Genomic DNA, 25,066 nt, shown 5'->3' with positions numbered 1-25,066 from the left:
ATTTCAAAATTTATTATTTGATAGTACTTATCACGTTTATTGGATGTGATAATTCATATTTCTTAACTTCTAAAGTCTTCGGCGGACTGAGTCCGCAATTGTCAATAGAAACGATCGCCGGGCAAAAGATGGCGTTAGTAAGAAGTTATTAAATTTAAAATTTATTGTGCGAATTTTATTGTTTACTTTTTTACAGTAAATCCATATAACATAACCCATTTGCACCATAAGCTCAGATATGCACCGATTCACTACTTTTATTATTATTAATGTATTATATTGAACTAAAACTATTTATAGAACACCAGCACTATACAGAGTGTCCGTAAAGTAACGGATATAGGCGATAAAATCATTATAATAATAATAATACCTTATTCCCCCATTTTACCAAAAAATCGTAGAGTGTGTCAATTTAACAATAATTACATTGTAATATAATACAAATTGAATTCAAACATTAAATTGGAAAACATATCAATGGTATATGTACAGGTGGTTCAAATTCGATGTCTGAATAGGCTATCTCGGAAACTATAAGAGTTAGCAAAAAAGTAGCTTACATGTCATGATCTTGTTTTTCGAGAAACTGCTAATGCCAAAAACCTCAAAGCGCTATCGTCCTTTGTTTTTCCTCTAGAGGCCAAAATTGAAAATATCGTAAAACCAGCATTATCTTGGTTATTGTTATAGGTGGAGTATTATAACTACGACATTGTATGGACACTTTTTTACAGAGAATTTGATGACGTAGTCAAAAAAAATGTTTGGTTTTAGAGTTTGATATACAGCCTGTTTCAGAGTAACCGCCTTATTTTTTTTTAGCCACACTATGGGTACTACTTTCAAAATATTTGGCAGTTATATGTGTTAGGACATTCTCTACACGATGGTGATACCAGATTTTAAATTGGACGAATTATTTCAAAATGGCGACTTTCAACTTTTTTTTTTAAATGGAATGCCATATTTTTTTTTATTGTTGAGATCCTAAAAACATTCTTTTTACGATAGTATTTCGTTTTTCTTAAAAATTCATGTCTTCCCCCATCAGAAAGCAAACTAACATTTTAATCTAGTAGCTCGTTAATGTTTTACACTCGATGTTATTTTTGTCCAAATATCAAGTAGCGGTAGACACAAAACAACAATTAAACTTTAATCTAGTAGTCAAACGTCAACCAATGCTATCAATCTATTGACTCCATTGAACGACGTTTCAATTTATGTATTGAAAAAGAAGGAAAGCATTTCGAGTATTTTTTGTAAATACCTAATTTTTATTTGAAGTAAATTTTTAATTTTGAGTTTCAAAAAGTAGATGTTTATTACAAAGTAAAGTTTAATTGTTTCTTTTGTGTCAACGGCTACAAAAATAACATCGAGTAAAACATTCGTGCGCTACTAGATTAAAATGTTAGTTTGCTTTTTGATGAGGTAAGACATGATTTTTTAAGAAAAACGAAATACTATCGCAAAAAGAATGTTTTTAGGATCTCAACAATAAAAAAAAAAATAAAAAAGTTGAAAGTCGCCATTTTGAAATAATTTGTCCAATTGAAAAACTGGTATCACCATCGCGTAGAGAATGTCCTAAAACATATTACTGTAAATATTTTGAAAGTAGTACCCATAGTGCGGCTAAAAAAAATAAGGCGCTTACTCTGAAACAGGCTGTATATTATGACAATTTTCGTTTTTTTAAATGGAAACAACCACCGCTTATTAAATTCGTTATTTTTTTCTGATTACAAAAATATGTTGTTACATAGGTCTATTTCTTATTGTTTTAGAATAAAGCCAAAAAACTTTTTTTTTAGTGTCGTCAAAGAAATTAAATTTACAGTTTCCTGTAAATTACGGTACTATAACTAAAAATTATTCTATTAAAAATTTATATAAAATTTACTTTATTTTCTAATATGTAACATTCTAACTTGTTAAACTTTTCGTAATCCATCTTAAAAAACAGGATTTTTAATTTGACACTTCAGAAAATGTTTGAATATAAACAAATGCTGCTATGTTTATTTGAATTAAAAATATATATGAGTGCCATCTATCAATAATTTATTAAGTCATTTAATAACAATATTAAATATTAATAAAAAATGTGAAATAATGCAATCTATTCCATCTTTTGTATAAAACAAATATAAATGAAATAGTTCAACAAATGTATTTTTTTCAAATATCAGTAATATGTATTTTTAATTTTTAGGTATAATTTACAGGAAACTGCAAATTTAATTTCTTTGACGACACTAAAAAAAAGTTTATTTTTAGCTTTATTCTAAAACAATAAGAAATAGACCTGTCAAACACTATATTTTTATAATCAGAAGAAAATAACCATTAAATTGGTTAATGGATAATAATTAAGGAAATAATCAGTGTTTGTGTCCATTTAAAAAAACGAAAATTCTCAAAATCAAAATTTTTTGACTACGTCATGAAATTCTCTGTAAAAAAGTGTCCATATAATGTCTTATTGTTAGTTATAATACTCCACCTATAATAATAACCAAGATAATTGCACTTGCTGATTTTACGATATTTTCAATTTGAGCCTCTAGGGGAAAAACAAAAGTCGATAGCGCTTTGAGGTTTTCGGCATTAGCAGTTTCTCGAAAAACGAGATCATGACATGTTATCTAATTTTTTTCTAACTCTTATACCTAGTTTCCGAGTTAGCCTATTCGGATATCGAATTTGAACCACCTGTACAGGTGGGCAAATTTCGGTGTTATTATAGGCTATCTCAGAAACTATAAGAGAAACGAAAAAAGTAGGTGCCATGTCCCGGTCTCTTTTTTCGAATCTTTTAATACTAGTTATAGGTCTAGTGTTAGTTGTAGTGCTACTGTCAGTTCTAGTCTAGACGTTCTAGGCCTACTATTAGTGTCAGTTGTTATTCAGAGTAAGATTGTTGTATATTGTTATGATCAACTCGAATTTTAAATTTATTTTTACAATTATTGTGAACACTCTGTATATCGAAACATAATTTATTCGTTTAAGCCAACTATCTAACACAAAATTTCCCTAAACGTATCATCCGAATTGGAACTTCATTTACTTTAAAGTTAAATCGAAGTGGTTAAAGCCATTTCGAAGATATCATTTTGTTTAACGTAAGCTTACAACGAATGTAATTTTCAAAATAACAGTAAGCCATAAATGTTACCGATTCTTTAAATGACTCTGTATACGCTTTTGCAATCTTGTTTGTAATTTCAACCAATGAGAAAGCTTTTACACTTGGCATGCGTCAACTTTAAATGTATCAAAAGAAAAAACGTGTTAACGAACTAACGTATCTTTACTCGGTTCTGTTGCGTTGCATTCTTCCATTCTTTTAACGTGTTGTATCAAACAAGAACATTTACTTAGATGTTAATAAAATATCTGATTTAAAATAGGAAGAATTTAGTGTTATTTTGTTAGTTTATTGCGTTTATTTTATTTGCAAGGATTTTTTATCTCCGAAATGGAGGAATTTGCGAACTTTAATGTCCCCCGATTTAAAGGCTTTGAAGATGACGAAAGTACAGAAACGTTTTTCGGTAAGTTCTCATAAAATGTTAGTAAATTTGTGTTATAAGGCAGTTTAATAAGATACTTTAATTTTTTAGATGTGGACTTAGATCAAGTTGATGGCAATCAGGAAACAAACAGTGAAAATAGCGATAATTACCAATCTTTTTCAGTAACAGGTTAATTTATTTTTTTAATTGCAATTTTAAAATGTTATTGAAGTTTTCAATAAGTTTCCACTCACATCGTAAGTGATGGATGTTCTTTTAATATTTTTGATCTATTATTTTAATCATGGTGAAGTTGGGAATAAAGTTATTTTGGAAATAAGTGTGAATATTGTAAGAACACATGTTAAATTAATTTTAAAATCAATATTTTCTTAATGTTAATATATACAGGTGTCTCAGCGAGACCGGTCATTAAACGTTTCTGGGGTTCTGAATCCTAAATTGATATCTCAAAAATCGAGTACTCTAATTTTTTAAAATTCTAATAACTCGAGAACGGCTGAATCAAATTACAGAAACTAAAGTTATTCCTAAGCCTTGAAAACAGACAAATCCAAACTTGTAAGACTATACAGGTCTTTGATTTAAAAAAATAAAGTAGGTGGCGACTACCGGTATAACCGGAAGTGTTAGAAATCTGAAAATATTTTAGTCGAAAAGAATGCTATCAATAATACTTAAAAATGAATTTTCAAATTTTTATTTTGCACAGAACCCCAGAAACGTCTAATGCCTAGTCTCGCTGAAACAGCCTGTATATTTATCTTAATTTATTAATATTTAAGATTTCCATAACAGATTTTTATTTTTTTTTTGTAATAAAATATGAACATAATTTATTGATTGATGTGGGTAATGTTTTCTAACAATAATTAAGCAAATATTTAATTTCTCATAATTTATTTGCATCCATATTATCATCTTGCCCTTGAATACATTTAAATAATTAATACCTGAAGTTATGATACGTTTTAGAGAATTGTTAAATATATTCTTAAAAGATTATACTCATTTTAATTTTGTCTGGGGAAATCTGAAACTATCTTGGATTCCAAAAGCAATCATACTTGCTTTAGTTTCATTTGACAATTTAGGAAAGATGTTCATGTAGTATTGGAAGGCTCTCAAAGAACTCTATTCAATACAAGAATTAAATCTTTAGAAAAATTGTTTACATAGCCTTCAATTCTTTATAACAAATTATTTATTTGCTATACAGGCTGATTCTCAACCCATACGCATAAACTTGGGGGTTTATTCCTCATGACAAATAGTGGCTAATAGGTGAAAAAAATTGTAGCAAAGGTTTTTTGGTTTCAATGAAGTGTATACACAATTGGGCTCGCCGAATCTACGATTTTCCATAAGCGTGGCCTAAACCATGGTTACGTGTGAAAATAGCCTCGTCCGTAACTAAAACGTTATTAGTAAGGTTTGGGTTCAAGTGATGCTGATGTAGCAATCACTCGTAAAATTGTACTCGAGGGGGATGATCCACTGGTAGTAGGGCTTATACAGGTTGCACGTGATATGGATGGAGTTGGTTGTGCCTCAATATTCGCCAAATTATGGATTGTGGCTGTTCTTCGAACTGCTTCTCCATTTTGCCCAAGCCTCGGTCGAATATCGCCATTTTCCCTACCACGTTCTCTCTGGAAACCTTTCTGCATAGAAACGAGTCGCAAGCACAGAATTTTGCCGTGATTCCCCTATGCCATTACCATGTTCATAAGATCCTCGTTAGAGAAATTGTGCGCCATAATTTTTATAAGCTTCAAATGTTATTACATGTCACAATGACACAAGTGTACTTAAACAACAGTTGTTAAAATTGCAATTGTTTATCACCATCGTAGTTTCAAGTAATTTCTATGTATTCATAATTCGAGAATTAATTTCAAGGATATCTAGGAAACCAAAAAACTTTTGCTACAATTTTGTTCACCAATTAGTCATTATTTGTTATGAGGAATGAATCTGCAAGTTTATGCGTATAGGTTAAGAATCACCCTGTATACAGTATCCACAGTTATTGAGTTGAGAGTTACATTTCTCTTTATCCTTTCTGTATTTCCATGGGATTAATTAAATTTGATTCAGTTAGCAGCTTTTAATGTGCTACACAAAGATATTATGTGTTTGCTCTGTTTGTGACCAAGGCACACTGGTTGTGTGCGTCTATAATCTCCTTGATATATGTATACTGAAGAACCTCTTCATCTTGGGCCACTGCCATATGATCATCTGCAAAATTTTGCGTATACAGCATTGTCTGTTCCCTTTCCTCTTTATTTTTTCCTCCATTCATCAAGCGCGGTCTGCACTTATTTATTAAACAGTATGGGTACAGGTGACAATCTGCAGGCTTGTTGGATGGCTTTTGTGATGTTGCAGCTTTCTGATATTTGGTTATTTAACTTTACTGAAGCTTTTGCCCCTCTGCATAGTTCTTGTTTTACTTAGTTATCCATTGCTGGATATATGTCCCTTTAATGTCTGTTTTTCATACATGACATCTCTCCGTTTCCATTTGCCTGCTAACCAGCACACGTGAATTTTTGCTTTACAGCAACTCTGATTAGGTCAGTTACTCTCGTTCAATGTTGATTCCATGTTAGTAAGCAATCTTCTGTTGAAAATCCGTTCCTAAATACAACTTATTATTAGGTTGGTATTCAACCAGGTTTTTTCTTATGCGTGTGGTAATTTTTTTTGTCAATAGTTTGTACTATTTGTATTCTCTTGGCATTCTCTTGTCCCCCATTCTAATCACATGACCAGTCCATCTTAAACGCTGGAGTCTGATAAACTCCTGGTATTCACCTATGATATTCTCAGCAAAGCGTTTTGGTTAAAAATCTTAATAGTTTCCTTAAGTTTCTTTAATTTTCCCACCTTTCCAAATACAATATTAAATAAAGTTTTTTTTATATTTTTATAGAGACTGCTAATGGACCAATCTATAGCTTAAGAAAATCTATTAGCTCTAGTAATATAGTTTTGGAACAAGAGATGGAAAGAAATTGTGCGTTGTAAGTAATTAGTTTCAATTTAATTTGTATTACATAAAATTCTCTATTATTATCTACTGTTAACAGGAATTTTAAAGTAACTAGCAGATGTGATGCTCATTTGGAATTTTTGGTAGGTTTTTGCCATTTAATAACACCGTTTTAAGAATAATTTTATTTTACAGAAAAAGAGAAATGTCGCAAAATATTGCAGCACAGCTGAACAAGTAGCAAATTTTTGGATTAAACCAGAAAGTAGATTCAGTTCCAAACCTATTGCAATTTCATACACTAAATCCAAATATACAATACCACAATCTCCCCATCTGCTTTCACAAGGTAGATGCCGCTCAACAACTATAATGTCGCGAGAGGATCTTGAATTTAAAGAATTTTTGGAAGCTCAAAAGTAAATTACGCCTAAAATAATTACTCTTATATTTTAAACTGTTATATTTCGTTTTAGAGATCACCCGAAAGCACAACCATTAAATAAAAAGATATTTTTAACACCAAAGGTGCCTGAAGTTCCTGTAAAGCAAACTACAGTTGTTAAACCTTTTAAATTGACCCAGGTGAAACCAAAACAAAATGAAGCTCCACAAGAAGTATTTAAATTTCAAGCTTGTCCAATACCTAAATCCGTTTTTTCTGCACCAAAGCTACCAGTGCCGTTTAAACCTAAAAGAATGACCAAAAAAGTACAACAGAAGAAAATCCCCCCTAAAGTAATATGAAAATTATTACACTAAATTCGTGTAATATGTTTCGTTTTACTTATTTTTAGCCACAACCAGTAGTGGAAAAGAGGACTAAGGTGGAGCCGTTTAGTTTTGACGAAAAAATCAAGAAAATGCAGCATCAAAAAGAATTAAAAATTCAAAAGGTAAGTTATAAATATTATCGTTAATTTAAATTATTTTTAAAATATTTAGGTTATTCAAGAAGAGAAAATTGCAAGGGAATTCAAAGCAACCCCAATCATGCCTGTCGTTTTAAATAATTTTTGCAAATCTGCAAGTTCAAGTGTTAAGTCATCAGTGAATATTTTAACTTAAATAAATAATTATCATTTTTAAAATTATTTTTTTTCTAGAAAAGTGAAGATGCACTTAACGGATTATTACTTACTAAATCATTTAAAGCAACGGATCCAAAAGTTTTATATAAAGAACCTTTTATACCAAAAAGAGCAAATAAAAAAACCGTTCCTATAAATCCTCAACTTAACACGATAACTCGTGCTCAAGAACGGGCAGAATTCGAAAGACGACGTAAGGAAAAAGAAGAAATGGAGGAAAAATATCGACAAAAGGTTAAAATCAACTACTATAATTTATTTTTCTTTTATTGATGTGATTTGTCTACAGCGTGCTCAAGAGGAGAAAGAACGAGAACAATTAGAAATTCAAAGACTTCGTAAAAAAGCAGAATTTAAAGCGACGCCCATTAGTTATTTCAAAGAATTACAAATACATTGTGATGGCAAGGTAACAATTCCACAGTCTCCTATAGTTAAGCAGAGATCAAATAAAGAGAATCATTTTTAAAGTTATATATGATTTTTATAGTATGTATTTACAAAGAGAAAACAATATTTTTGATATAAGATTTAATTTTACTATTGTACTAGCGTAGTTTATGTACCTATATTATGAAATGGTGGTGCAGTAGATTCTCCAAATTGAGGAAAAATATTGCAATAAAAAAATTATGTATTTAGTAAAGGTTGGATAAAAATCACTTATTGGAGCTGTTCCTATATCTCATCGACCACAGTAATTTACTTACACGTTAGTATTTAGAAAAATTGAAACGATTTTTTTATTTCATTGAAACTTAAGTAACAAAAAGTGATTTTGCGTTAATTTGCAGAGAATAATCGCGAGATTATTATAATTTTACTTTTTAATAACAGTTTAGTATTGATTACAAAAAAAAAATTAGAGAATCTACTGTTCTTTATTTTATTATAAAAACAATTTTATTGTAATAATATAAATTGTAGGATGTATTGAGCTGTTTTTTAAACAGTATACTTTAATTTTTTTGTTTTTATAATGAACATCTTTTCTAAATAAGTTTAGTTTCATTGTATATCCTCGATTTCTTCAAATGCAAATTCATTATTTTCTTCGTCTTCTCCTCCTTCTTGCACTGCAGTTGTTTGAATGGGTTCAGTAGAAGTATCATCTGTATCTTTATTTAAAGCTCTCATAAGTTGAGATTCGGTTCGTGCTGAAACAATTGAAAACAAATAAATAATAGTAATACAAATTTTGATTTGGTGTAAGCAGATTAAATAATTTGGATGAACTTGTATGTAATGTTGGGAACTGGATTTTTTTCAAATTACTACTATAAATATATAATTAAGGATAACAAGGAGTTATAAGTGATGATCAGAATCTACGCGTTGTGGGATCACAGATCATTAGATCACTGGTACAAAGAGAATCAGCAGTTCTGAATAAAAACACTCTTCACAGACATTAATCACTAGATACATCTACTTGATACGATTCAATGTTCTCCAACTTGATTTTGTCAGCATTAAAGACCTGGTCAGGAGTGTAGAAATTACAGGAAATAATTTCATTGAATTTTGGATACTGCTGCGTCGCGTCTGAATCAGCAGATGCTTGTCCTTTCAATCTTAAGTTACGTGAAGAATGCTTTAATTTGAATCTTTGAGACTAACCTTGCGAAAAAGATTGCTTATATTGAGCTTTTTATAACATAAAAACAAGCCTGATGACTTGGGAGTATTAAATCTAACAATTAAAACAATTGAACATCCTATAAAAGTAAGTGAACAATTTGTGGTCCAGAAGGAATAACAGCAGAGATGCTGAAACATGAAACAGAAAAATTAGTGCTGTATTTACCCACTTTGTTCAAAATTTACATAAAAAACGTTGCACGTGTGGAAGAAGTTATGCCAATAAGCTGTTTTAGCAGGCGACAAAGAAGATCTGAATCCTGTAACGAATGCAAATGTTTGGATACCATCTTTGACTCCACAGGAACAGATGACAAAGAAATAAGATCTCGGATCATAGAAGCAAAAAATCATTCTTTTCTTAATCGCTATACTTTTCTCAATGACTGATCTTTGCTATCACTATGTGTCCATGGATTCACTTTTACTTCTGATTGGCGAACGCTTTACGCTCCCACGTCTTGCAAACTCCGATGATTTTTTGCTTCTATGATACGAGATCTTATTTGTTTGTCATCTGTTCCTGTGGAGTCAAAGATGGAAACCACAAGGGTGATTTCTACCCTTAAAACGGCGATCGGGCAGATATGACGATACACGTGTCGAATATTTTTCCATACACTACTTGTATGCCAAGTTTCAAGAAAATCGCCGTACAACACTTCCCTAGTGTTACTTGTCAGTTTCATAATCACTTTTTATTTGTTACCATGTTGAGTTCTACGAGTAGTACGTTAGACAGGCGACGCTACTCAACCCCAGAGGTTACTACCATCCTCCAGGAGGGCCATGTGGAGCAGCTTGGTACCTGAATAACCCCTCTGGCGTTGGCAATACTAGAGCCCATCTGCAAAGTTCTGACCTTGGGTTTAGGGGATTTAATTAGGGTTAGGAAGTTCACTCCTCCAGTTGGCCGGTTAAGACAATCCCCCCTCCATACATGTTTGGTGTCAGAAACATGACAGTTACACCTAGGGCCCACAGGTAGATGGAGCTTGGCCACCGCGGGTACGGCACACCCGTATCTGGCAATCCAGACCCCTACGGACTACGCATGGAAAGTGTAAGAAATGAAGTGATACGAGAACAAATGGGGTTACAAGAGGCAATAATCAAAGATATTGAGAAAAAACAACTTATATGGTATGGCCACGTACAACGAATGCCGGAACAATGGAGTGGATACCGCAGCAAAGAAGAGTGAAAGGAAGTACTGGGGAGAGAGCGTTAGAAGAGCAATGAGTGACAAGAATCTCAATCGAGATGAGTGGCAGGATCAGAATGGTATTTACCTGTACCTCACTATAAACGTATTGCAAGTGTGAAATCACAATTATTTAAGGTCCTATCAAAATAAATTCATGCAGATAGGATTTTACACGAGTTTTACTCCTTAAATCATATTGAGTAAAAGAAATTCCAAAGTAAATAGAAATAAAATCAGGGTTTAGTCTCTGTTAAAATGTGTTTGCTGTTTTGGATGGCATGTTGCAACCTGCTTCAGAAACAAGTTCAACGATCCACGACAATTAACACGTTAAACACTATTTTAATTAATTTAGAAGAATCTAGTTTTATTTCTAGTTTCTGACTTACGAAGCAACTAATTTATAAGTTTCAAGACTTTAATTTTGTACTTAGCACTAAAGTGGTAACTTTTATTAAAACTTTACCACCCTCCTGATAAACTACCTACTAGAAGATAGTTACCGTGGTTAGCGTGGTTTTAAGTGCTCTCATTAGCTAAGAAAACGAAAAACAACGCAAAAGAAATTCTGTATCACACTTGGGATAGAAACTCAAGCATTACAACCTATTTGTGTAATTATTCACACTTGTTACAATAACCATATTTCTATCCCACTTGTAACATAATTAATAATTATAATTTTAATATTACGTAAATCAGGATTTGGAAGGTTTTCAATTTTTCCAAATAATTTAGCATGGATCACCCTCAATATTCCCTTCTGTTTTCGTTTAATTCGATCTCTAACGATTTGTTTCTCAACTTCCGGCAAAACGAAATGATGCACCATATCGGCAATTAATTCTTCTTGCTCCGAAATGTCGTGTTTTATTAATCTGTCGGTTTCGTATATTTCTTCATCCAATTTTTCAGCTAATCTGGTTACGTATTTTTTCGCCTCTTCAGTTGATGCAAATTCTAATCCTTCAGTTATAATATCTTCCAAATACAAATCAACCGTTTCTTGATGTACTTTAGCTACCTAAATTTAATTTAAATTTTTAATCAAAATCGTTTAAATTGATAACATATTTATTGACTAACCTGTTTAAACATTTCGTCGTGTTCTCTTCTTCGTCTTAATTCAGCTTGTCTTCTTCCGGCTTCGGCGGCTTCTCGCCTTGCTCTTTCGCGTTCGGCCACCAAACCAATCGCATGAGCTTTTCTTTCATCTAAAAGTCTTCGTAATTCTTTATTGAGGAAATCCAATAGTGTCCCAACAACCGTTCCTTGTAACCGGTTGAGTGCTTCTTGTATTTTACTTGACTGAAAATGAATAATTCAAAATTATCAAAACGAAAATTATTTTGATTTGTTCCTTAATAAATTGTTACGTTTTCGATACAAAATGATTCTTCTCGTTGGTCATATTTAACTTCGAGTTTCTGTTTAAACACTTGTACTTGCTCTTCGTTCAATACACCGTGAGTACTTCTTAATTCTTGTATCAATTCTCTGCAATTATCTCTACCAGCAAATACCTAACATTTATATAAATCAAAGTTTATTGATTTTATTTGAAATATTATTATTCTTATTAATGATATTTCGAATTTATTTTTTTGCTTACCAAAATTTGGGCAGCTCTTCCTCGAATGATGCTTTGCATCATGGTCACAGCTTCTAAATCTTCGTCCTCTTCCTCAACTTCCACTTCTGGAGTAGGAGGTTCAGCAGGTGGGTCTCTAATTCGTACGCGAAGTCTGCATTTAGTTCTAGTTACTTGTCTAAGACCTTAATGAAAAAATAATAATATTTTGTTTCAATTAATTTTGTTCGTTTACATTTCAATTCTTCATGAAGTTTCTTTAGTACTGGAGAAGACCATTTAGTTTCGCGTATACATAATCTTGTACCGGGTAGTTTTAATTTAGAATCTTGAATTTCTGTGCCATGTAGTAACCATTTTGGAATAGTTTCGTAATTCTCAACACCTAAATTGAAAATATAAAAAAATAAATCGCAACGAATGATATAAGTTTTTGTTTCTTTATTTTTTTACCAGCGTATTTAGCGTTATATTTTTTAAAGTGTTCGTTAATAACTTGATGCCATCGTTTAGGATGATTGCCATGTCTTGTTAATGGAGCGTATACTTCAGATTTATAGTCGGAAACTTCATCGATAACATTTACTTTATGATACTTCAAAATTATACCACGATGATTAAATGATAATCGTCTCATTTCTCTTGTAGCTGCCACCTTCAATTTACGCAATTTTTCATCTCTTTCTTTCAGTTTGCTCTTACAATAAAGTTTCATTTTTATATCAGTTCTCATTTTTGTTTTATCCAATAACTCCTCAAGCATTTTTTCAAGTAACTCCATGCGTAAATCTTGAATATCTTGTATTTCTTGTTCCCTAAACGCCCATTCATCTCTTTCAACCGCCGCAATAATTTCGCGTCTTTTCTCGATATTTTTTGGATTTGTTAAAGGAGGTAATCGTTTTTCCCAAGCTCTTTTCATCCGAGCTCTTTCAATCATTTTAATTTCATGATCGCCGGCGGGGAGGCCTTCGCCCCATTTTAAAAAATCTAATTTTAATATTTCTGGATCACTACCTTCGGCTAGATTATAATCTGGCTGCCACGGTGATGTTTGAGCCGACGAATCCCTGTATTGAGTTTGTATTTTTTTGTTGACCATTTCAATTTTTGGAGTTACTACTTCTTCAGTTACATGTCTTGGAGTTAAAAAAGATAATGCGGTAACGACTGCGCTTGTATTCGGTCTATTATTAAAAAAAAAGGGATTAATTCCAAAATTAATTTGTTTATAATATTACCTGTGAAAATATTTAACTCTGTCTGCTCCTGTGACATCAACCTTATCACCTTTTCGTTTTGTTTTATCAACAAACGGTGGGATCTTATCCATTCCCGGTTTTATGCCTATTTGTTGTTTTGGAATGTGCGACAAATCGGAAAACATTGTTGGAAATATTGGAAGAATTGTCTGGGTAACAAAATAAATCGGTTATAATAAATAATGTTAAATGATTTTACTTACAAATTTTGAATTTTTAATAATAGTTTTTTGTTCATATTTGTAATAATCTTTAGAAGTAGCAACAATAAATAAGGGATCTAAAAAATTCCTTGTTTTTTTTTTAATTAAAAAAGTACTAATTATTTACCGTAAATAATATCATTTGGTCGTGAAGTTTGTATTTTTGGAAATCTCATCGTTTTTGTAATAGAATTGTATAACTGTGAAACGACTTGAGATCTGAAACTATGTGTTTAATCGATTCGTGGAATTCGTAGCCATAGTAAAGGAATTTTTTGGATTTACCTTCTTATTGATTATTCTTTTAAAGAGTTAAGATTAATTTAACTTAAGAAGTTTGCCGCTTAATTAATATCGTGTAGTAAACAACATAGGCTTTATACATGCAAGATGCCACACAGTGCAGTTATCTGATTTCGAGAAAAGTCTAATCGTCGGGTATCATAGAAATGACTGACACTTAAGGAGCTCTTAGCAAGCTGAATTACCCAAAATGTGCCTATATTATTCAGAAGTGGAAGATGGACGCTGTTGGCCGGAAGGTTCCCCGAGTTGGCAGACTCATAGAACAGGAAAACTGGAGATAGAGATTTGCAGGTACTGTTTTCGAGCTGCTCAGAAAATGTTTTGTAAAACATCGATAGTGGACCGTAGATCAGCGGAAACAGGTTTTTAGGCGCGACGAATCAAGTTTCACCCTCTACCATTTGAATGGCAGCGTTGAATTAGGTTGCGTAATCTGCCCGTATGCATTGTGCCAACAGTAGTGTTCGGCAGAGATGAGATCATGATCTGGGAATGTTTCTCCCCAGGGAGTAAGCTCAACGTTGACACTTACTGTACAATTTTAGATAACAATGTGCTTCTTACGTTATGACAGTTTTACGAACTGGACCCATGTTACTTTCAGAACAACGCTAACTGTCATGTTGGTCCGATGATAATGGGGTTACTCGTATCGACTGGCTTGCTCAGAATCTAGCCCTGAATTCCACCGAAAATCTCTGGGATAAATTGGATCGCCAAGTTAAGGAGTGCAACAATCGTCTAAAATCTGTGAAAAAACTTACAGGTCTTCTCCAAGTCAACTGAAAGAAAATACCGGGAGTTACAATACAAGGAGATGCGGAAAGCACGTATATTAATAAAATTTGTATCTCTTTTCTATTACACGTGCGCAAATGCTAGTGATAGTGTAGAACTCTACTTGCGAAAAAGAAGTTTTGGAGTTTCCCACATAAAAGCATACTGGTACCTACCTGAAGCAGTGAGACTGTAAATTATTCTGAATTAGCTCACTAACCGGTAACTTACACCTTCTACATATCTTTAGAATGGGATGACTCCAAAATAGCTTTCACACATCCAGAGCAGTGTTTCCCAACTTAAGATAATTCGATTGTAAAGGGGGCAATTCGAAGATTTCTTAATATGAATGATTTTATCGCCTATATCCGCTACTTTACGCACACACTGTATAGTTGTGCTTTGTGAAAGTTTAAGATATATCGCAGATAAAGGATGACCATAGAGTTCGTGCCTAGGAGCAGTGTTGGAATTGTTGTATGAATGAGCAGTTTGGAATTGTACGGGAGATGATAAACGAGATATGTATCGATAAAGAATATTGTGTGCAAAAGAAACACCAGCCTGTGTTACGTATGGATGACCATGTAGTGTGGGTTGTTGGATTGTAGAAGTATATCATGTGAAGGCTGTAAGTAGTGGAATGTGAATGTGTACTTAACACCGCGCCGTGCTGGGCCTTTTCTTGTTGGGGGCTATTGATGGGTACATAATCTTACCAACAAAGATATCGTAGGAGGCTCAGCGCATAGGAAATGCCGATAGTTTGGAAAGAAATTCAATGAGGAGTGAAATGTATTTTTATAACGCAAGGAAATAGAAATATCGCGCTATTTCTTGTGGTACTGGTATGTTCCAAAGCAGAATAACTGTTCTAATCAGCAGCATTATGCAATTCCCAAGAGTACCATTAGAATCTATTTGGGCAATACAACATAACATGACTTGATATTTGATAACTGATATAGCGATGTGTCGCTGCATATTCGGCTTCTACAAACGCACAAGTATTTATAAACCAGCAGCGGACATGTTAAGGTTATCCATCTACGTTATCTAGAGACTTCAAAGTCCAGTGGCTACTTCCGAACGATTCTGGCACTCATTTTTGGGTTTCTCTACAATTCTTTCGCAGCATTGATTGAGAATATATATTATGTTGTTGCCATAAGTAATATAGAATGAAGGTAGAAAGATTTTGTACATAGATAGAATAATATTGAAAGGTTATTGGTGTGAAGGTAGAAAATTGCAACTAGATTCTAGAAACATGGCAGAAATCAGATAAGAACATTCTAACAGAAGTCAGCAAAATACTTTGAAAGAGGGCAAAATTATGCCAAAAAAGGCAAAAGATCATAATGTAATTAATGTTTACCATGAATACCATTTACTATGGTGTAACTTCACTTCGCGATAGGATAGCGGGTAAAGATCGTCTTGTAACGTCTTTGTATTTACAAGAAAAATATAATTATCTTCATACAATGATATATTTTCTGTAAAATTCAAATAAGTCGTAAGATTAATTACTTACGTATTGCGCATTATGCATAATAGCAGGAGCAGCCATTCTAAAGTGATCTTTAGGCCCGGAAACAATAAAAAGGGGATCTAAAAAAAATTTAAAATTATCTCGTTCTTTTATCATCGTAGTATTATTACCAAAAAAACAATCTACGGGACTTGCAACTGCCATGGTGTTATTTTTTCTAATTGTGTTTTATCATCAGTTATAAAAAAGTTACAACGTTGTGGTATAGGTTAATTTGACAATGAAAGATTTCATTTTGATGTTTGTAAATTACATTTAGATCTAAATACTCTCCAGAGAAATCCAAATTATGAAATGAAATAAACGCAAAATTAAGGGACTTATTAATTTGTTCTAGGTACTTTATTTCACAACAATATATAAACTATATCCACCAAAATAATTCCATTATTGTACACTTATACAATAACCTACCAACCTGACCAAATCTACTATTACAAGTTATTTTATAAAGATTACGTTTTATACAATTTTGTGGCTTTATGACATAATTTTAGCCTGGTATACTAAAGGAAAAAATTAGGTTGAATAATTATGATAGGATTCCTACAAAAGAAAGAAATATCACAAAAGGAAAGGAACATCACAAAAGGAAAGGTAATCCTTTCCAAGCACCGTTTTTATTCTGAAACAGAGCTATTTTGGTGGGGGGAATGTGGTAATTCTGTTATTTTCAACTTTGCCCAATGGAAAATGGTTGTAAATTTATGACCCAATATAAATCAATTTAATTTTTTGTGTAATTTCGATTTTGGCAACATTTATTTGAAATAATGCGCTAAAATCTAAAATACTTTCTTAAATGAACTGTATTGAATAAAAAAGTGTTATTCTTTCTTCAGAATGTAAGGTTAAATTTATGCTACGTAAATTCCTTATATAATAATATAAAATATGCAATTATGTACATATTAAAATTAAGACTTATATTTTAGCCATTTTTATAAATTTATCAATTCGATAAAAAATAAAATCGTTTGCAGATTGTCACTAATTGAAATATATTATGTACAAAGGAAGTTAGACGATGGCGGAAATAGTCTGATCTTTTATCACAGTCCTATGTATAAATGCAGCAATGTTAAGTCATTCCTATCAATTTTTCTTCTTAAAAAAATAACTTAGTCCATATTAGCGCGAAAAGTTTCTCTAAAACTCCATAAATAAAAATTGATTCTATAACAAGAAATCAATAAAGATGAAAAATTAGACCCACCATTAAACTACAGTGTTTGGTGAGTTTTGTAATTATATTAAGCTAAACCAATTAATTGTCTTTTTAAGTCTTATAAAAAAATCTTTTACAAAAATCGCTTAAAATAACCGTCTCCTTTTCTACCTAAAAACGATGGCCAAGATTGTTTCTCTTTGTCCAAAAATCTTGGACACATTTCGTTAGACCTTCTTCTCGCCTGACATCTACATTCGATTTTAATCCTGTAAACGGTCATTTGACCTAAATTCAGATGAGCCACTTGATTGTAGTAAGAAAAATTATTGTCTTGGTCAGTTCGATCGGTGGGTTTCTGATTTTTAAATCGCTCTTCAATGCATTCTTTTTTAAATAGTTCTTCCAACGTAGATTTTTGAAACGTTATTGATTGTTCTAGAACAAAAAAGAGATTAAAAAAAAAATATTTTAAAATTAAATAAAATTACCTTTAGAACGCATTGCGTTTTTAATTTTTTCACTAATACATTGAACGTCTTTTTCTAACACTAATTGCGCACCTTCTATTGCTGGCAACCAATATGTAAGAAAAACTAAATCTATTGAGTTTGTAGAAGAATTTATTGATTTAACTAGAGTACCTAAAAAATAAAAAAATAATTATGTGTCAAGAATTTATTTTATAAAAATTTTACCAACTGAAGTTATTTTAGGAACACCATCAAACTTTTGATATACATGTCTTTTACCTCTGTAATACCCATTTTCTCTATCTTCTATTTCCATTTCCGATTCTAAATCCCATAAAGTCATGGAAGTATTCACTAATTTCTTTTTTTCTTCTTCGATCGCCTTTTTAACCTCTTCGTTTCCTTTTGCCCTTTCTTTGTGGGATTTTAAATCTCTCTGTTCAAAGCGGGATTTTCTCATTTGTTTTTCTCTATTTTTGAAGTAAGTATCCCTTAAAATTTCCGTTGGTAGATTTGTTAAATCGTGCATAAGGCGACTTCTCGCATTTTTTACATTTTTATAATCGTAAATTCCATAATGAGTTTTCTCGGAAAGACTTTTTTTCTTAGTTGTACTTTCATTATCATCATATTCATGTGGGTTATCTAATTCCTGCTTTTTACTTCTTGTGTCTCGATTATTTGGATGATACTGTAATCGCGATTGTCTTGATCCATACAAAGACATCGCATCCGGTTCTTCTTCTGGGTAATCTGTGTCCATATCCTCGTTTTGTGGGTAATAAGGCATTTTAGGTTTCAATCGCATTTGTTCGTAATCGTTTTCGTATTTCGGTTGGGGATCCATGTTGGGGTTTACATTTTTATTTCTTGTATTTAAATATTCTGGTTCTTGAGTTTTGTGTTTATTGTTCGTTTGGGGTTTTTGATTTCTTAATGGATCAATTGCTTTGTAGGTTGTTTCTAAATTTCCTGGTGGGGTTGTTTCTACTTGTTGCCGATCATATTCTGGGTGGATTTTTAAAAATTCGCGTGCTTCATCAATTGGTGAGCGGCTGTTATTGTATTCTAAATCCCATCGGTTATCTAATATAACAAAGATTTTGTGGGTTAAAATCTAAATTAAAGTAATTCTATTTACCTGAACTATATAATTCTACTCCGGGTGGTTGATCAAATTGATTTAAAGCGTACATTTTAGCAACCATTGTTGAATTAAATCTTAATTTACAGATATTTGCTCGATTTTGTTGCTTATTAGTGCTTCCAGATATAAATTCGAAAATGTCTTGTCGAGCTTCGTAATCTTTACAATTTCCCGTCCAAAATACGAACCAATCCATACCAAACTTTTCCATTGATATGGTTAAACCACCCATTTGGGAACCTACCGTGTCAATTATTGGGTGTTCGTAAATAGATTTTCCAGTTTTACCATCCAAAATATACGTCTATTAATGAATATAAATAAATTAATTTTATCTTGAAAATTTAGAAATAATTACTTCGCTGTGGTAATAAACTGGGAAACCAGGTCCTTTTTGGTATTTAACCAAAAAATCTGTTACATTATCATTGTTAAAATACCCTGGGGTTGGAATACTTAAAGTTTCTGAATTAGGAATTGTAAAATTCCAAAGCTGCTTAAACGAGTATCCATCAAAAGCCATTGTGGTTGAATTGAAAAATGATGTTACAATATCAGCAATTCCATCACCTGTGATGTCAACTAATACAGTTGGTGAAATTACACCTTTGTTATCATCTGCATATAAAGTAGTTATGTTGGTCTAAAAATGTTTTAATTAAAAATTTTTGTCTTATACAGATGATTTGTGAGAGACGGATGCTTTTTATTAAAAAAACTCTGTAAATCACTATTTATTGTTTGATGTATCTGCTAAGTAGTTACACCTATTACAAAAGATGGATACTGATACTGACAATGTGTCAGATACTCAGATACTAAGCAAATTTTTCCTGTTTATTGTATTTATAGACCAAATTTTAAAGGTATTCCTAACTAAAACAGCAGACTACAAATAGTAAATTACAAATACACAAATCTTACTTGTAGACTGCATACTGAAACCGTTCCTGCATGCTGAAAATATGCATAAGTATAGCTGGAAACTGTAGCTACAGACTGAAGACTGCAGATTATGTCTATAGACAGCATAGTGTAAACTATAGACTGTAAATTATAGCTGCAGAGGACATACTGAAAATTATAGCTTCACACTGCACATTGCATGCTATAGGTGCAAATTACAAAGTCAGTACTGCAAACTTTAGCTGTAATTGAGGGTTGATACTGCAAGGTTTAGCTGTAATTGAGGGTTGATACTGCAAGGTTTAGCTGTAGACAGCATTTTTTAATCATAACTGCGAACTACAAACCACGGCAGTAACCGTATTATTAGAAATCATAGTTACATGACATAGCAGGTTAATGATTATAGCTATATTGCAGATTATAGCTGTAGTGAGCATACTACAAACCATCTCTGCCGATGATACATAATGCATCTTCAAATTGTAAAGTGTATGTTATGATGGAAGCTGAAAACTATAGATTTTAGCTACAGGCAGCTTACTATCAATAAGGTAGTGTGATTTGTTGCCCCGCCACGTTGAAAGAGTATATTTTCATTCACTGGAATGCAGGCAAGTTTTAAATCATTGGAACGTATCACTCAGAATTAACAGTCGAGATATACCGAAAGAGTGTTAGTCCATACTAATGTATTGGCTGCTGCAAAAATATGATCTCAATGAAAATAAGCTAAAAGTCGGCTGTTGCACTTTTTGACAAGACTTAGATGTTGTTGAACTTTTTAGGAGATTGTTCACAAGAGTGATACTACACTGTTTCTGCTCAGATCAAATTCTTATTGGTGTTTGGCTAGGTTGTATATCTCGCTAGTAAAAAATAATACAAATATTTTGGGCAACGGATGCATTTAATTACTGCCCAAAATATTTGGAAAATATAAGACTTTATAAAACAATTTTTTTAAATAGTTTTTATGCCATCAATCGAGAAGCTAAAGGAAAGACCACACTTCAGTCGAGGATATGCTTTTACTGATCAATAGGTCTCTTGACGCAGTGGATCGGTTTCAAAAGTTTCTTCTAATATTTATTGATCATGCGAAATCATATTTAAAAAAAACTACATCAAGCAGGTAAATTTTGATACTAGATTTTGTTAAAAATAAATGTATTTTTTTAATATACACCTGTTTATCACAAATCACCTTCTAGAATTAAATAATGTTACCATAACTCCTTGGGTAATATCTTTTAATAAAACAACACTAAGATTTCCTGGTGATGTAGGACTACCAGTACCGAAAATAACAAATGTACTCCGATTATTAGCTATAATTTGGGGAGTAAAATAAGTTTCGATTCCTTTCGGCGTTTCAACGCGTTTCATTTCATCACCAGTTTTTCCAGATATCAAAATCATATGACCAACTTTCGCAATATCTAAAAATAATTAATTTTTTATCATTATCTTTGGATTATACCCTATATTTTATCGAGTTTCCTCTACTCTGCTTAATCAAACAATTGAGATTATTTTATAGTAACCTGTTTGTGAGGTATGTGCCGCTAAAACATCATCTACACCATCGTTGTCAACGTCTTCAATAAAATTCGCCATGTATATATCTAAAATAAGCGGTTGAGGTGGATTAAATTTGTTATCAAATTTCCATATTATGGAACCGTTTCTTGAATTTATAACGCAAAATATCTATCGACAAAAAAGGATGAATATTTACAAATTTATTAAGAAATATATATACCCCTCCTTTTCCAGTTGCTAAACAATCAAAAATTCCATCAGCATTTACATCTACATCACAAAAAATCGTAAAAATAGTGTGACCCAGCCATTTTCGCCATATCACATCACCGGTTATTCCGTTTAAAGCTATTAAACCACCACCGCAAGGTGGAGGGATGTTAAAAAACATTTGACAATAAACATCTGGGTTCATGTTATAGTTATCACCTTAAAAGTAGTTTCGTTAAGATTAAAATATGAATACATTACAAAGATAAATAAATGTTACCGGTTCCAAAACCAAAAATGAAATCATCAACTCCATCCGAATTTATATCTACAGCTCTAATAACAGATTCCGAAGTTAATTTTGGCAAAGTTAACGTCCAAACGTCTGTGACGGCTAAATCGGCGCATGGTAAAACTTTTTCTGTATATCTATGTTTCGTTTTTGTGATTATCCAGCTTTTCAATTTTTCCAATGGTAGTGGATACAAAGATACTAATACTATCGTTAATATTATCAATGCTACGAAATAATAAAATGATAATGAGTAAATGTTTATTTTTAATTGAGCTAAATTTTTACATGTATTTATTATTTATATTTTAGTCATTTATATTATAGAGATAAACGTAAGTTAAAAAATTATAGGATCAAGTGCTTAGCTGTTATTGTGCAGATGCAAGGAATGAATAAATAAAGAAATTATCCTGGCATCGAAACGAATTGTCGGGCATCAATACCTGACATGTTGATCAAAGTCACAAGAGGGCTGTACAAAAGAACAGCAGGAATAGTTAAATAAGAGAGATGGAGTCTAAAAGTTTGAATATAGAAAAATGGATCAAACAAGGAGATAAATCTTAAAGAAAGGGCACTGAACTTAAAACTCGGACACTGCAGAATGGAAGAAGTAAGCCTCCAAAGTCTTGTCTCTGCGGATGACATAGTACCTATTACTGGCGGACACAATTAAAAAGTTGCTACCCGCACTCTACAAATGGAACATTAAAGTACAGAGTGCAGGAATGGAAATAAACGCAAAAAAGGAAAATAATGATGATTAGCAAACAAATCCGCAACGTTGGGGATGAGAGGCTACTGAATAGGATGATGGAGGTTAGGAGAAGGAGAAGAGGGTAAACGGGAAACCCACCACGATGTGGGTGGACAGCATCAAGAGTGTGATTTAGTAAAGGGGAAAGAAGAATAGGAAAGAGTACTAAAATCGAGGCCCCAACACCGTATGGTATAAGCGAAAAGGCAAAATCTATATCATAATAATCTCTGTGATTTTTTTTTCTTATAACTGGTGTCATACTCTTCTGAAAACTTGACATTTTATCAATAATCCAGCACAACACCATGCACGTAAAAGAGACATAAAACAAATCCTCTTTTGAATATTTTGAGAGAATTTTTTCAGTCAAAAATTATTTCGGGATGTTTCTTGATCAATACATGTTCAATCGTTAGTACCATTCAAAGTCAAATAAAAAATCTGATTCGTGATAAAATTAAACAAGGAAAGCTTTCGATTTCTATAGATCACTTTTCATTGTATAAGATATAAAAAAACGTTCATTAAAATCCTTACAGTCAAAGCTAGGAATATATTAGAATGAAAACGTGACAGTATCAGGCTCTTGGGAGTCTTTACACTGTAGTTTCCGCTATACGTTGCCACTAAGATATGAGGCTACACGCTGAATAAATCACCTAAGGTGTAAAATTTATTTGAAATTAATTAGCCGAATTTGATAAAATTGTTTTAAAACTCTCTTTGCTTGGCAAATTACTTTTGAAGTATCTATATATTTGTCAACTATTATTAATTAAATACCTGTCATCAAACCTAATCCAATAAATACATAACAACATGGTTGGCATAACCTCCTACAAGGAGGACGATTTTTAATTCGGCTGGCAAAATCCGGTTTTGATGATAATTTTCGCCTAGGAGCCATTAATGGTCTTTTTAAACCCGCATCTTCAGAAAACTAAAAATTTGAGTTTTTTTATAAATAATAAAGTAAAAGAATAAATAATTAATTTTAACCTTATAACCATTTTTTCCATCTCTTATAAAAACTTCGTCTTCAACATCACTTAAATCATCTTCATCTAAAGATACACTTTCCCTAACTTCACCACTTAAAGACATTCCAGGATATGTAGCCATTATTATCCTAGAAACAATTTCTAACATTAAATTCTTATGAATCGCATTATTTTTTATAATTTTGTAATTTTGCTGTTTAATGAAGCTTTAACGCTAACTTTGAATATTTGCAATACAGTTCCGTAATTAACGTAAATTTCCAAGAGATGAATTCCCAACAGAGTTCATCGACAGTTCTAATTCTCCAACTGTGGATTATGGTTGAAATTGCATTCCTGGGAATGTTTGTCCATAATGAGTTATCGATTTTACGGTATATTAAAGCTCATCCAGTTACAAAACTGATAATCGTTTTTTTCGTTCATGCGAATAATGATTTTTTTTTAATCTGAGACGATATTCGAAACGTTAATCCGATCTTTTTAAATTTATTATAAAAATAATACATAGATTAATTAATAATCTCCAAAAAAAACTTATGAAACTTAATTTGAACTTGAATTACTTTTTCAAATAACAAAAAAAAAAAAAGAATTTTTAATTTTTGATTAAATTTCGATTATAAACGAATTTAATTATTATCGAATAAATTATAATTAAACTTTAATTCTAACTTTTCTGAGTTCGTTTTAATAAATTAAAATTTCTAAAAATATCTTACCTATTAATAAAATTAGTTAGTAGATTACGTTTGAATAATCACTGTTTTCCACAATTTTTTTTTAAATTAATCACTTCCAACACTTTGCATTGTTTACAAGTCACGATCTTTTCTTTCAATTAAACCGATAAGCAGATAGTCGCTGAATCTCTGCGTGTGGCAATGTTGGTCATCAGCGAACCATATGGCGTATTGTCTGTACTGCTCATGACCGACGCTATTGATTTTTTCGTTGCGGGTATGATAATATTTAAAAAGAAATGTGAATACCAAGAAATATTAAAAAACAAAGAGATTATATCTAGATTCTTTTACATTCATAAAAATGTTAAATACTTTTTTAGCCTTCATACTGTTTAAATATTATGATATGGTAAAATGTTCAACATAAATTAAACAGTTCTTAAGAAAAGAGAGATTTCTTATTGTATTAAGATTTCTCATATTAAAGGATTTTTCCCTCACTTAGGTTTATCTATTACAAAATACGAAGAAGTGTTTGTTTTCTATAAAGCGTCATTTTTTTAAAATTAAAAATTATTTGGACACGTCTTTGAATAATATATCATAATATCCCTAGAGAACGATGTTACGTACACTTCTGATGCAAACTAATTTGTAAAGATTAAAATCTTTGTATTAATCTCGATAATA

The 25,066-nt window shown here is 31.8% G+C and overlaps 3 protein-coding genes across 3 annotated transcripts; 1 reads left to right on the top strand and 2 right to left on the bottom strand.

Annotated features, from left to right (window-relative positions):
• Positions 1 to 3,268: 3,268 nt before the first annotated feature.
• On the top strand, positions 3,269 to 8,286 carry LOC111414856 (targeting protein for Xklp2 homolog). The gene is made up of 10 exons (XM_023046308.2): positions 3,269 to 3,566; positions 3,636 to 3,716; positions 6,490 to 6,580; positions 6,647 to 6,692; positions 6,745 to 6,968; positions 7,026 to 7,287; positions 7,347 to 7,445; positions 7,495 to 7,599; positions 7,656 to 7,874; positions 7,930 to 8,286. The coding sequence occupies exons 1-10, from the start codon at positions 3,491 to 3,493 to the stop codon at positions 8,107 to 8,109; spliced, it is 1,383 nt and encodes a 460-aa protein (XP_022902076.2). The 5' UTR covers positions 3,269 to 3,490; the 3' UTR covers positions 8,110 to 8,286.
• A 216-nt stretch (positions 8,287 to 8,502) lies between these two features.
• On the bottom strand, positions 8,503 to 16,409 carry LOC111414855 (cilia- and flagella-associated protein 91-like). Its single transcript, XM_023046307.2, has 10 exons — positions 16,296 to 16,409; positions 16,168 to 16,244; positions 13,321 to 13,490; positions 12,533 to 13,266; positions 12,315 to 12,464; positions 12,101 to 12,264; positions 11,865 to 12,011; positions 11,575 to 11,796; positions 11,182 to 11,512; positions 8,503 to 8,797 (listed from the first exon to the last, which is right to left on the bottom strand). Exons 1-10 carry the CDS (start codon positions 16,327 to 16,329, stop codon positions 8,649 to 8,651), a joined length of 2,178 nt encoding a protein of 725 aa, XP_022902075.1. The 5' UTR covers positions 16,330 to 16,409; the 3' UTR covers positions 8,503 to 8,648.
• A 1,000-nt stretch (positions 16,410 to 17,409) lies between these two features.
• LOC111414854 (uncharacterized) lies at positions 17,410 to 24,500 on the bottom strand. Its single transcript, XM_023046306.2, has 12 exons — positions 24,413 to 24,500; positions 23,689 to 23,818; positions 23,473 to 23,629; positions 21,915 to 22,154; positions 21,645 to 21,853; positions 21,427 to 21,592; positions 21,110 to 21,321; positions 19,332 to 19,616; positions 18,968 to 19,277; positions 18,052 to 18,912; positions 17,845 to 17,997; positions 17,410 to 17,791 (listed from the first exon to the last, which is right to left on the bottom strand). The coding sequence occupies exons 2-12, from the start codon at positions 23,809 to 23,811 to the stop codon at positions 17,487 to 17,489; spliced, it is 3,021 nt and encodes a 1,006-aa protein (XP_022902074.2). The 5' UTR covers positions 23,812 to 23,818; positions 24,413 to 24,500; the 3' UTR covers positions 17,410 to 17,486.
• Between the last annotated feature and the right edge of the window lie 566 nt (positions 24,501 to 25,066).

Source organism: Onthophagus taurus, chromosome 1, assembly GCF_036711975.1.
Source record: "Onthophagus taurus isolate NC chromosome 1, IU_Otau_3.0, whole genome shotgun sequence".
NCBI classification, from domain to species: domain Eukaryota; kingdom Metazoa; phylum Arthropoda; class Insecta; order Coleoptera; family Scarabaeidae; genus Onthophagus; species Onthophagus taurus.
Note: the sequence above shows the minus strand (reverse complement) of the source record. Positions and strands in the feature narration are given on the sequence as shown.

Excerpts from the sequence above, each read along its gene's own strand:
- LOC111414855 (XM_023046307.2), bottom strand. The coding sequence starts at position 16,329 with ATGGCAGTTGCAAGTCCCGTAGATTGTTTTTTTG. Across the intron at positions 11,797-11,864 it reads AATCATTTTGTATCGAAAAC|TCAAGTAAAATACAAGAAGC; the intron begins GTAACAATTTAT and ends ATTCATTTTCAG. Across the intron at positions 8,798-11,181 it reads CCTTCCAAATCCTGATTTAC|CACGAACCGAATCTCAACTT; the intron begins GTAATATTAAAA and ends CAATTGTTTCAG.
- LOC111414856 (XM_023046308.2), top strand. The coding sequence starts at position 3,491 with ATGGAGGAATTTGCGAACTTTAATGTCCCCCGATTTAAAGGCTTTGAA. Across the intron at positions 7,600-7,655 it reads GTTCAAGTGTTAAGTCATCA|AAAAGTGAAGATGCACTTAA; the intron begins GTGAATATTTTA and ends TTTTTTTTCTAG. Across the intron at positions 7,875-7,929 it reads AGGAAAAATATCGACAAAAG|CGTGCTCAAGAGGAGAAAGA; the intron begins GTTAAAATCAAC and ends ATTTGTCTACAG.
- LOC111414854 (XM_023046306.2), bottom strand. The coding sequence starts at position 23,811 with ATGGCTACATATCCTGGAATGTCTTTAAGTGGTGAAGTTAGGGAAAGT. Across the intron at positions 18,913-18,967 it reads AGTAGAATTATATAGTTCAG|ATAACCGATGGGATTTAGAA; the intron begins GTAAATAGAATT and ends TTGTTATATTAG. Across the intron at positions 17,792-17,844 it reads AAACGCAATGCGTTCTAAAG|AACAATCAATAACGTTTCAA; the intron begins GTAATTTTATTT and ends TTTTTGTTCTAG.